The sequence below is a fragment of the Gossypium raimondii genome, chromosome 9 (assembly GCF_025698545.1).
Source record: "Gossypium raimondii isolate GPD5lz chromosome 9, ASM2569854v1, whole genome shotgun sequence".
NCBI lineage: Eukaryota > Viridiplantae > Streptophyta > Magnoliopsida > Malvales > Malvaceae > Gossypium > Gossypium raimondii.
This window is the reverse complement of record NC_068573.1, coordinates 41,992,226-42,004,159: the sequence shown is the minus strand read 5'-3', so window position 1 is coordinate 42,004,159 and position 11,934 is coordinate 41,992,226. Positions and strand designations below refer to the sequence as shown.

At 34.9% G+C, this 11,934-nt stretch overlaps 2 protein-coding genes across 3 annotated transcripts; both read right to left on the bottom strand.

Annotated features, from left to right (window-relative positions):
* Nucleotides 1–250: 250 nt before the first annotated feature.
* Nucleotides 251–5,562, bottom strand: LOC105799844 (ribonuclease II, chloroplastic/mitochondrial). Its single transcript, XM_012630616.2, has 14 exons — nt 5,191–5,562; nt 4,672–4,825; nt 4,425–4,538; nt 4,257–4,334; nt 4,057–4,188; nt 3,670–3,891; nt 3,269–3,451; nt 2,738–2,800; nt 2,544–2,650; nt 2,321–2,470; nt 1,678–1,837; nt 1,155–1,550; nt 659–883; nt 251–518 (listed from the first exon to the last, which is right to left on the bottom strand). The coding sequence occupies exons 1-14, from the start codon at nt 5,460–5,462 to the stop codon at nt 393–395; spliced, it is 2,382 nt and encodes a 793-aa protein (XP_012486070.1). The 5' UTR covers nt 5,463–5,562; the 3' UTR covers nt 251–392.
* Nucleotides 5,563–6,415: 853 nt separating this feature from the next.
* On the bottom strand, nt 6,416–9,624 carry LOC105799843 (RHOMBOID-like protein 4). 2 transcript variants are annotated; one of them, XM_012630613.2, is made up of 7 exons: nt 9,463–9,624; nt 8,983–9,304; nt 8,720–8,883; nt 7,931–8,094; nt 7,574–7,830; nt 7,158–7,284; nt 6,416–6,675 (listed from the first exon to the last, which is right to left on the bottom strand). In XM_012630613.2, exons 2-7 carry the CDS (start codon nt 9,297–9,299, stop codon nt 6,553–6,555), a joined length of 1,152 nt encoding a protein of 383 aa, XP_012486067.1. In that variant the 5' UTR covers nt 9,300–9,304; nt 9,463–9,624; the 3' UTR covers nt 6,416–6,552. The 2 variants fall into 2 exon arrangements, with proteins under 2 accessions (XP_012486067.1, XP_012486066.2); XM_012630612.2 differs by having other exon boundaries at nt 8,983–9,470.
* Nucleotides 9,625–11,934: the final 2,310 nt, after the last annotated feature.

Here is an 11,934-nt window from a genome sequence, read left to right as displayed (position 1 = left end):
GGGTTATGAGACATGTTGCTAAATTGAAACCAAGAAATCAAGCAACATACAATTAGGGAAGGGACGGCCGTAACCATTCATGATTTTCCCTGTTACGAATTCGCTTTTGGAAGGTACGCAGCTTTTGGTGCATTGACTGCTTCTAAAGGAAACTGAAAATATTGAATCAGCTTCAAATTAAAGAGAAATTTGTCAATTCTTGAAAATTACGAGGGAAATAATGAAATTTATTACCATCTATACTCGATAATTGAAAACAACGATAGCAATGGGGCATATATTTCTATTACTATGAAATTCATGAATGAAGTAATGAACTGCAGGGTTACCATAGTGACAAAAATGTCTTTACAGTGATAATCGTTAAGTTTCTTCAAATCAATCAATCATTTTCAGTTTCTTAGAACCTCCTTAAGGTAAAGAACATCATCGCGAGGATGCGCTTCTTCAACTTGAACTTCTACTTCATCTCCTACCTGAGATCCTATAGACACCCATGCAGATGCCTGAAGTCCCACCTGCAACATTGAATGTTCGATTAAAAATGTCAATATTAATGCAGATGTTAATCAGAACTCTTGAACTCCAAAATCCAAATCTGTTAAATTACTTAGTTTCTTATATAAATGATAGCAAAGTGACTACTAAATATCCTTGCCTCAACAAGTAATAAGGCTGCAATCCTGTCCTTGATGAATCTAAGGATCAATGCACGAAATTTTTTCTCCCTTGGCTGCCTTCTCAGAAACTCTATTATCCAATACCGGAGACTGCTGGCTGAGAGCTTTCTTACTACTCTAACTTGCATATTTACTATTGATGCCATCCCTTCTAGTTGACCAGCTGAAAAAGGTGGAGATTCACCTCTAAGAAATGCCTTCACCTGGACCGAAATATGAAAACGTTACAGTCATTTTCAAACAAGATAAAGTATCAATCTTTGCAGCATGACAACATTCAATATTTGTATTAAAATATCTAGACTTGTAATACAATGATAATAGCAGTCACAATAATAACAGTAACAGCAAACACACCCATAATGTAAAAGTTACAGTACAGATGAACAATATTAGCAACAAACATCTCCGATAGAAGAAGCCAGAAGACAGATTATTAAGATTGATTTGTGTCAACAAAAGTAAAGAAAAGACCTGATAGTGAGCAAGAAGATCTAAATATCTACGGATGGGTGATGTAAACTGAACATAACCGGGAAGTCCAAGAACCCCATGACGAATAGGCTTCCTGAAATCAATTTCAGCTGCACGCATTATTCTAACAATGGCAGAGCTTCGAACTGGCCCTTCAGGAAGATGTGAATATGCAGAAACATCAATATTTGACTGTGGTTGTCCTCTATAGGGTAAAGGGATGTTATTGCGAGATCCAAATGTGGCTACAACTTCTCCACAAAGTATCATCATCTCAGAAACAAGCCGCATTGCAGGGTCTGCTTGGTTTTCAACATAAAGATTAATTGATGGTTCAAGGTCTTCTGGGTTAACTACTTTAATGCGAGCTTCTAGGGTGGATGTATCAATTGCACCCTGCAAAATAAGTAATGTCAGAGGATTATTAGGGATGTAAATTCAGAACAAGCCTGTCTTACACATGCATACATAGAATAACAATAAACCCTCGGCAAATTAAAATGATAATGAAGTACAGCCCAACCTGCTGGCGACGCCATTTTAACCTTAGAGCAGCTGCTTCAGATAGAATCTTCAGTTCAGCCTCCTCTTCCAGGTTCAAATGAAGCAGCTCAGTTGCACTCTCATAGGTCAGCATATAAGTTGGTTTAATAATCGAGTTTTGAACTGAATACTCTGCAATGCTTTAGTACCAAAGACATGTCAGATGGTCTCCATTAATAAAAATATAAGCCAAAATCTAATGAAACCAAAAAATAAAATTGAAACAGTTTATTGTGTACAAAATGTAAGCAATCAATGCACATGCACGCAAGTAAATGCACAAATAGAGACACAAGAAAGGAAATGAGATTAAGTATTATTATTTTCAGTTCCAAAATGATGCAGTTATGCCAACAATAATTACAAATAGTACAATAAGTTTACTCAACAATTAAATATACAAGTGACTCAACTCGAAGTATTGAGGGAGCACCAAAAGAACTTATTAGGAGTTCCAGACTCCAAGTGAAGATATACACCTCCATCACATTACTGACTCAATCTTATAAGTTCAAGAGCTAACATGCTGTCCCCCCACCCTCAAATGTAATGTCAACAGAAACATAGAGATAGCAAGTTCTTTATAATCTGCAAAGTAGCAAAATAATAAATTCACACTTTACCTGCCATCAGAGTGCAGGATAACAGAAACACTGACCGCATTGCAAAGTTCTCCTTGTTTCAAACTCATTCCCTCCATAGCAAGTTTCTCGGGAAACATAGGATAAGTGCCAGTCGGCAAGAAAACAGAGGTTCCTCTTCTCAGTGCTTCCCTAAACATAATCAAGTTTATGAAAATGACCGTATAAAATTGTTTTAACCTACAGTCACAATTTCAAAAGATACCTGTCTACCATGCTCCCAGGTTCAACATATCTAGTTGGATCTGCAACATGTATCCATATTTTCATGCGGCCATCTTGCAACTTTGTTGCACTTAAGGCGTCATCAAGCTACAAACAATAAGCATTTGAGAAAAAAAAAAGTTGACATAAAAAGGAAATAGAATTCACGTCAAGAAAGCCAGCGGTGGCAAATACCTCATCAGCCTCATCAACATCAATAGCATAGACCTTCAAATGAGTAAGATCCTCTCTGTTCATCTAAACGAAAAGAAAACTAGGTCGAAACATGAAAAAAAAATGAAAACCAATATAAAATTCTTTATTGGTTCACATTTAATGTTGTAGAGACTAAAATGAAGTGGAAGAAACATTTCTGAATGTCAGAGAGCTGATTTTTGACTTATAATATCATAAGCTGCTGCATACTTTTCGAGTACTCCCTTTGACCCAATAAAAAAGTCACAGTTGATATTTTTGAGGTCAAACTTTTTAAAATTTTATCTCAATTATTTTAAATATTTTAATTAATTAAATTTTGTAAAATATATATTTAAAAACAACTTCATTAAAAGTTTTTACAATATATTTTTCAAATTTTTATCTTACAGAATAAGAGGTAAAAGTTAAAAAAATTTGACCACTAAAAGTCCAAATGTGACAAATTTAGTGAGACAGAGTGACTAAATGAAAATGAAACCTTTTAATAGAGATGGAAGCCAGAATTACCTCATCTGAGTCAGATGAATCAGACAGAAGACTTTCAGCAGCAGCTATAATCTCATCAGAATGATCTGTAAGAATATTTAACTTTAACAGATCGAGATTGACATGCACAGGAAAATAACCAATGTTTATGAGAAGGTTTAGTGCAGAGGATGCTGTTTTTGTTAGTCCCATTGCCTTCAGGATCTGACAAGAATAAGAATACATCAATAAGAGAATGTGAAATTAACCGTGTAATTTATACAAATGCAAACATAACAAAGGTCATAAAACTGATTTAAGTTTTATTTCTTTTACAGAAAACCTATGATCTTATGGTAACAAATTCGTCTTGATCATCCTGTTAGTAATACAGAATGGATTATGATATCATAGAAAGATCTCAATCAAGTCAGACAAACTACCATTCCAGCAGTTTTCCTTTGCTCATCACTTTTGCAGGCATCAATGGCATATGCTTCAAGGGATTCAATTTTGTATTGGATTTTCTCATCCATAATCCAGGAAGATTTGGAAGGTTTAGCGAGTGTAGCCTTTGCTTTAGCAGAGACAAGTAATTGTACGAAGTCCTGAAGTTCTTTCTCAGAGGCATCCTTGGCAAGCTTCTTGTGTAAAAGTTCTTCCACCTACATATGAAAATCAATAAGAGGTCTAGGATAAGGTACAAGACATAACTCGTCTGACTAGTCCAATTTGCATATAGAAGCTCTTCTACCACACTTTTATTTGTGTCAAAACAGCACTCTACCAGACTTAATCAACCATTAAACCAAAATATACAGCGCATGTACTTGTCCTGTCGGTCGAGGCCCATAAATGGTACGAGAACCTTTTGTTGCCAGCACAGTGAAGTATACTTCATCTTTTGATAGCAAAAGATGGGCACAATAGCTCTCAAGAGGCTCTGAACTACCAAATATCATCTGCACAGTAACATAAGATCACCAAATGCACAAGCAGACAGGTCCATAATTCAAAGGAAAATATGTACCTCGGCCAATTCTTCAGCTGTCACTGACGCATTCTTTTCAAGAAGCTCAACCCAAGCAATCTCAAGCAATGTTGGGTCCTGCACCAAAATATTTTGCAACATAGTAAACCACAGAAGAACACTACAACAAGTATTCTGTTTGTCATTGATAAAGCAAGTTGAACGAACCAAGTTTTCCTGAGCTTTTTGGAGAAATTTTGAGATCTCAGCATGATCAAAATTTTCTACACCTGGAACAATATATGTAATTTGTTGTGGTTTGATAGATGATGTGACACCATTCTGTATTACAATAAAACAGAAAAGTCACATTAGCTCAAACATTCTGAAAAGTCTAAACATCTAATGTAACAAACACGAGTTCTAACACCTAGCAACCTATTCAACATGCCGCATGAGTTGTTTCTACAAGAACCTGATCGTACACCATCCAGTTCTTCTTTCCATCAGGTCTCTGAGCAACTCCGAGCAATACCCTATCTGAATCCTTCTTAAACTCCAGCAGCAATCCCTTTTCTATTTCTTGATTGACAAGCTTATCTTCAAGAAGCTCACCACTAGTCGTTAGCCTGAATTTGATAAGAAAATTAGTTGTCACGTTCAACCTTAATCAATTACTCTAAATCAAACACATGAGTAATGTTCAAAATCCATTTTGATTAAGCAGCAAAAACGATGTTAAATATATAACAGATCATGGAAGCAACAAAAAAGGAAAACAAGTACCTAGCTGAAAAAAAAATTGCATTTCTTAAATTACATTTTATATTCAGTATAATCACGATATAGCTAGACTAAGTAGCATTTTACTCTCCTTTTATTTTTTTTGGTATGAAACAGTTACACCTAAAAATGTTCTTTGCTTAGTAATTCAATTTTAGTTAAATATAATTTCTCACGAAGAAAAAGAAGGTAAGCAATGGTCAAACTTTACTTGACAGTGGCGCGAATTCTTCTGCGACTGCGCCAAGCTGTTAGCTCTTCCATGACGCAATCAACGATACTATGAACCGAGCGCGAAAGGCCACCGCCATATCCTAGAAACTGATTCCCGCAACAAAAAATAGGAAATCGAAGCCCTAACTCAGAGTTTCGGCGAAACGGTAAGGAGCTGAATTGGCGGAAACGGCAGCCAAACGTCAACAGAGGAGGCGAAGCGGCGGAACGAAACAAAGAACCACCGTTGACGGCGCGAACAGCCATCATTTCCTAATCTTAGTGAAGAGGAAAGTTATGGTTCATGTGGTGAAGTGAGGGAAGAAAGATGGAGCTTGGTTTGAAGTAGCTGTTGGCGATAAAGCCGTATGGAGGTCCGGATGATATTTTGTCGCCAAAATGACCCGCGGACTTATAAGGGCCGGGTCGCCTGCTTTGTTATTAGAAGGAGCCCGTATACCATGGATTCTATGGTCCCTTTGAAGATTTGGGGCTTGCCCAGTGAACCGTAATCAATGTTGGCCATTCGGTTTATTAACAGAATATGTTTTCTGAAAAGGTGGGAAAATGGGTCGTCTCAGATTTTAACATTGATGCGATTTTTGTGGCTGAATTGACCTGTAATTTTTAATTAAAAAATCCCTGTAATTTAGATATTTTATTTCTACATAAATCAAACTTTTATATTTACTTTTAAAAATTATAATTATAATTATTTTTAAATCAATTTTATTTTTACACATATTTAATAATCTAAAATAAAAATAATTTGTCTATAAAAAGTGTGGAAAACAGTAAGTTTTTTTTCATTTTAATATTATACTATCCTAAAATTTTAAGTTTAAAATTTAACTTTTATTCAGAATAAGGTAAAATGTTTAGAAATTAAAGATAAAATATAGAATATTTTTTTATAATTTAAAATCTATATTTCTCAAACAATATAATTATATTCCATAATTATTTTTGTGGAATATATAAAACAAATTTTATAACTTAAATTTTCAATAATTAATTTTTCCAATTATGCTCAAATAAATCTATATTTTAAGTAAACTTTTAACACAATTTCATCTTCCATTTTAAAGAATTTATTTGAATACAAACCAAAAGATAAAGTACTTACTTCAATATAATAGTAATATATTGATTTATTTACGAAAACTAAAATTAATTAGGACTTCTTCTTTTTTCATTTTGATACTTTAGCTACCAATCTAGAATGGGGAAATAAAACTTATTATAAGCATATAAAAAGGAATGGGTCAGAAACATGTTTGTACTGATAAAACATTTGTACATGAAAGTAATACATGCTAGAAGATCCATGTGTTTGGCGTATATATATATATATAAACAATCAGCTGCACTGCTGAGAACATAAGCTCTGGATCTGAGAACTGCTTGCACCCGGCAAAAAGTATGTGGTGGTCCTTCCGTTGGTGGAGCAAGTTACATTAACTTGGCTGCCTAGTTGGGTGGACTGCAATAATAGTACATTTTCCATGGTTTAAATTCAAGCATATATACACTACACACCAATATTTTAAAAACAATGGCATTCAGAAACTGATTTCCACCACCAAAATCTAGTTCAAGATGCACATTAACTGAGAGAATTGAAGCACCATGTACCCACCCCCTATGTTACCCAGGCTTGAGAGGATCATCATACCCACATGCTCATGTCCGAGCAGGTGTCAAACAAAAACGTCTAACACAAGTGCTTTAATGAAAATGTAGAGTAGGAAACATAGCCCACCGCTTTTCACAAATCCTGTGTCATGGTCTGGCTAGAATCCATAAATAATTGTGTACACCAGTTAACGATGAAATCCTTTTTTTGAAAATTCATGCCTGGTACCATAATTGCATACAGTTTGATAGAAGGATTGAATCCGTTGATATGCGTTAAGACATAAAGAGAGGGAAATGTAAAATGAAAAAGGGTGTTGATTTTGTTACCGAGCAGTACGCAGGCTCTGTATTGCAGCTCCATCTTGAAGTAGGTACGCAGGACAAGTAATGACACCAAGAACAATGATCGTTTGCATTGACTCCTCGTAGGAGCATAACCAATCCAAGACTCAAACTGCAAAATTAGCATCGCCTTTTAAATGCAAATAGAAATCAAATGTCACCATGCCAAGTAAACAAAGCACTATGTAGATATAAAACCAAATGAGGGAAAGAAAACTAGTCTGTGAGCATGGAAGCAGTAAACTACAAAAACTAGTCTGTGAGCATGGAAGTAGTAAACTACATAAGCTCATCAGTCGAAATAGATATCATATTCTTAAGCTCCTCCATTTTTTTTCTTTCACTATCTTTTCCAACATTTTGAAACTGCATTCGAGAAACAAAATGGTTCATCCGCTTACCCCACAATTACGAGGATCAAAGAAACAGCCCACAAAATGCACTGATACTTCTTGAATTTAGGTCGGGCTGAACTTGAATGTCCAGGAGGAGCATATCTTTGACTAACCCATCCAAACTGGGGGCGGATGAGAAATACAAATCCAAGAAGGAAACCGGTGAGAAATCCTCCAATGTGAGCAAAGTTGTCAACATGTGGTAGGATTCCAACTGCTAAATTAACGGCAATGATGACCAGGAGAGTCACAAATGATGCCACCTGCAACAGCACACAAAATTGAAGGCATTTCAGCCCGATACCAAGCAATAACATACCACAGTTGTCTGTAACTCAATTAATGACTTTGCAATTTATATACCTTATTAGCATATATTGTCCAATTAGTAATGAGTTCGGAGAGCATGCTTCCAAGTATTCCAAAAAGTGCACCAGAGGCACCAACAGAGATGTTTGACTGGAGGAAAAGAGCAGACATCAAGCTCCCTCCAAATCCAGAGATGATATAGATCAATCCAACCCGTACTGCAACACAATCCCAAAACATCAAGCAGGATTTCATCCTAGCTAAAAAAATTGAAACATTCTCATGTTGTAAGAAGTTAGAGATGCCCAATACTCAGCAGATAGTAATTAAACGAAGTCTAGCCAGAGTTATCAACTGATAGCCTTAACTCTAATAATAAGTTACATGCAGCACTGAATATGAATACATGCATAATAATGCTTCACTTTGATGCCACTAGAGAAGGATTTCAAAAGAAATGGTCTAATGAGGCCTTAAAATCCTTTGAATGACTATCAAAAAGACTAAAGGATACATCAGTGCAAAATCACAGTTTTGATTGATTGGATTGCTTTGGATGCTAATGAGGATGAGAAACAAACCAAACTTGTGGAGAAACAAGAATAAAAGGAGTCAAACTGTCAAAGTCAAAGAACGGGAGGCTTTTATATAACAATTCATGAGAGGGTCAAGTCCATAACACAGATATGCATAAACTGAACCAAGAAAATAGGTATGGAACATAAAAAGACTTTCACAAAAACAGCAAGTATAGCTAGTAAGTTCAAAGCATTCTACAAGTTGCAGAGTCTAAGCATCAAATTTCAAGGCAAGGATGAACTATGGATTAAAAGCAGCACATACTGAATCCGAATTCTCTTTCAAGCCGGATTCCAATGACTAAAAGACTCAACATATTTGCCAGCAAATGAAAAACCCCTCCATGTAACCAATTGCAAGTGATGAGACGCCATCCTTGGTCTCCATCAACCACTTCCTTCACATGTAAAGCCCCCATCTTCAGCAGCCTAACCAAGAACCCAATCGATTAAAACATAATAAAAATCAGCCAAATTGGGAGAATAGAGAGAGAGAGAGAGAGAGCGCAAAAGCAATGAAGGACTTACGTGGCGGAAGAAGGACCCAGAAGAGGATTCTCCTTAAAAGGCTGAAAGGAGAATCTGCCTAAGAAATCAGCAACGCAAGAAACGGAATTCTTGGGACAATTGTTGACGTACATGGTGATGATAAACATAACAGTGTTAGCAACAACAAAAGCAGGAACCAACCAAGGTATCCATTTCTTGAAATGCTTGATTTCTCTGTAAATGATTGGTGTTGGAGTCCTAACAGGTGGGGTTTCCACATCCACTGGGTGTATCGAATTGTTTGAGCTCTTTGAACTGGCCCTCATTGGGATTTGGGGTGAAGGGTCGGTAGCCATGGCAGCTGAAACCGAGAAAAAACAGAGATTGATTAAGCCCAAATCAAAATTTTAAAACACTCAGATGAATGATTTTATCAGCCAAATTAGTCAATGAAACGTGACAGATTAAAAAAGTGAAGCGAAAACTCTTTTTTTTTTTTGGGAAGTTTTAGTCAACAACCAACAATCTTGGCTGCTATAAGAATCGATCAGAGTTCAGACAACTGCCAATTACACGAAAAATTTGTCATGAAAATGATTTTATTTTTATTTTTTTCTTTTGAGTATTTCAATGAAAAATATAGCGGTAAGTATAACTGTACACGCCTACACCTACTCCTACTCCAATACCAAAAGCCAACCACATGCGACTTTTATATTAAGAAATTTAAAAATAATAAATTACTGATTTTTCTTTTAATTAATTATGTTGAGGAAGTTGTCAAGTTTATGCAGAGTCATTTGTTTTTATGCTTAACATTTAACTAATTAGTTGAGGTAGGTTGGGAGAATAAAATTAAGCAATCTTAATCTGGAATACTTGTATTTTTTGAATATACGTAACATTGAAGCATGGTGGGGGTGGGGAAGGGGTGCTCAGTTTTTCGAGGATTGCGTTGATTGAGTGGAGACGGCAATTGTTTTTAAGCAAACATAGTGTGTGCTGTTAACGGAAGTTACCAAAATTTAAGCAACCGTTTCGGCCATTTTACCAAATCAGAGAAAAGACCGGGAACCACGTTTGGTATTAAGTTTGGCCAACTGTTTTTGACCGGTAATGGATTTTTTTTTTTTTGGTTTATTGATTAGCTTTGGTTTTGTTTAAAAAAATTCAAATGGGGAGATTAGAGATTGTTGAGGCAAATATTTGAAGTAGCTGTTGTGCGTTAATAGAAGTGCTCACTCTGATTAGTACTGTGATAGAAAAAGTAACTTGTTACATTTGAAAGTTGATTATTTATTGAAACAAATCCTTGGGTAGTGTTAATATTGTGTAATTAATCAAATCTATTAATGAAGATAAATTTATTGGAGTAACATATCTTAAGGTGTACCAAATCCTTTGGATCAAGAATGTTGGGTCGAGACAAATCTTGAAGATTTATCTTTCAATATCTTCCTTACTATTGTTATTATTATAGTGTTTAGCTATTTTAGATTTAAATGAGATTGTAATTGATCTTTAATATGTTAAAAAGTTTCAAAAACTTCTATATACTTGAGAGGCTTGCATATGTTTATGTATTGGGTATTTGAGAGTTCTTATCAGTTCATTGGAGAACGTTATTGTGAGGGTGCATTTGAGATTGTAAAACCTTTTGTTATTGGTTTTACAAACTAAGTTCTCAAGGGAGAATTTATTGTGAGAGGTCTAGTCTTTGAAGTACAAAAGTGAAGATACATTGCTATGGTGTATTGGAACTATGATCATTGGTTGTATTAAGTTCAAAAATAGTGGATTCATCTCATTGAGCTAGGTTCCGCAAATATAGAAAAATAGAACTGCAGAAATAATTTTAATTTCCTATCTTTTTTGATTATTTATTGCAATTTGATCAAAAGTACACACTTCCACTGTTACTTCTGCTCATACTTTGTTTATTGCATTTAACAATTGATTCAGGTCAACACAATCAAACCATAAAACTCAAGAAGAATTTCCACCATTTTTTTTAACAAGAGATATGAAGGCTTTTCCTAAATCAAATAGACCTCGCTCATGACACAAATACCTCATTGATACTCTTTCTTCTTAGACAATGTCACTATAACAATATTCCTTTCAACTCGAGGCAATAATTATACATACCCCACTCCACCTCCACCAACAAGGATGCCTCCGTAAGACTCCACTAACCTCCATGCCCTACAACCCCTCCGATATGACTATTGTTACTCACCATACTCTACAACCCCATCGTGTCGAATTATGTAGTCTATCTAACAAGGCACCCACCTTGAATGGCAATCCTACTAATCAAAAGAGGACATATGACACATTAAGTACTTCCTTAAATATTCCCCAAACCTCTCATAATAGGGGTAATCTTTTCTTCTATCTATCTCTCAACTAAGCTCCATTGAAGCTCCTCATAGTCTCTCATCGCTCAACTTAGTCAATTACGGTTCTCAACCCACTAAATGAGCAGCCTCCAGCCTCCTTGTCGCATTTTTTAATGAACAAACTTTTATCGATTTAGATATTGAATTTATCATGAAGACTTTATATACCTAACTTTTGAATATTTACTAGTTGAAGCCACTTCGATCTCCATTTAGAAAATATCAGATTTTTGTATATTTTTATTTATATGGATAACGTGTTAAAATATTTGAATCTACTACACATTTAATTTCATTTAGAAAAATAATGAATATTGATATTCGGGTAATATTTTGTTGAATCGATGCGAGTTAAGGTAGTAATTGAATAGTATCCATATTGAAAGTTTAAATAAATTAAATAAATTCAAATATATATTAAAATTAGAACCGTTGAATTTATTGTCATCTTTTAAATATGAAAATTAAAGCCGTTAGTTGAATGATAGAAGTTTATATAATTTTTAAATACAAATTTGTGATTTATACATGGATGTTGATCATTTCTAATAATATTATGAATTTAAATCTATACTGTAAATAAAAATCT

Bases quoted from the DNA above. Each gene is read 5' to 3' on its own strand.
- LOC105799843 (XM_012630613.2), bottom strand. From the start codon at position 9,299: ATGGCTACCGACCCTTCACCCCAAATCCCAATGAGGGCCAGTTCAAAG. The intron at 8,884-8,982 runs GTAAGTCCTTCA...GTTCTTGGTTAG, and splicing joins CTGGGTCCTTCTTCCGCCAC to GCTGCTGAAGATGGGGGCTT. The intron at 7,285-7,573 runs GTAAGCGGATGA...CTAATTTTGCAG, and splicing joins TTGATCCTCGTAATTGTGGG to TTTGAGTCTTGGATTGGTTA.
- LOC105799844 (XM_012630616.2), bottom strand. From the start codon at position 5,462: ATGATGGCTGTTCGCGCCGTCAACGGTGGTTCTTTGTTTCGTTCCGCC. The intron at 4,189-4,256 runs GTACATATTTTC...GTTACTGTGCAG, and splicing joins CAGCTGAAGAATTGGCCGAG to ATGATATTTGGTAGTTCAGA. The intron at 1,838-2,320 runs GTAAAGTGTGAA...TTGGTACTAAAG, and splicing joins ATCCTGCACTCTGATGGCAG to CATTGCAGAGTATTCAGTTC.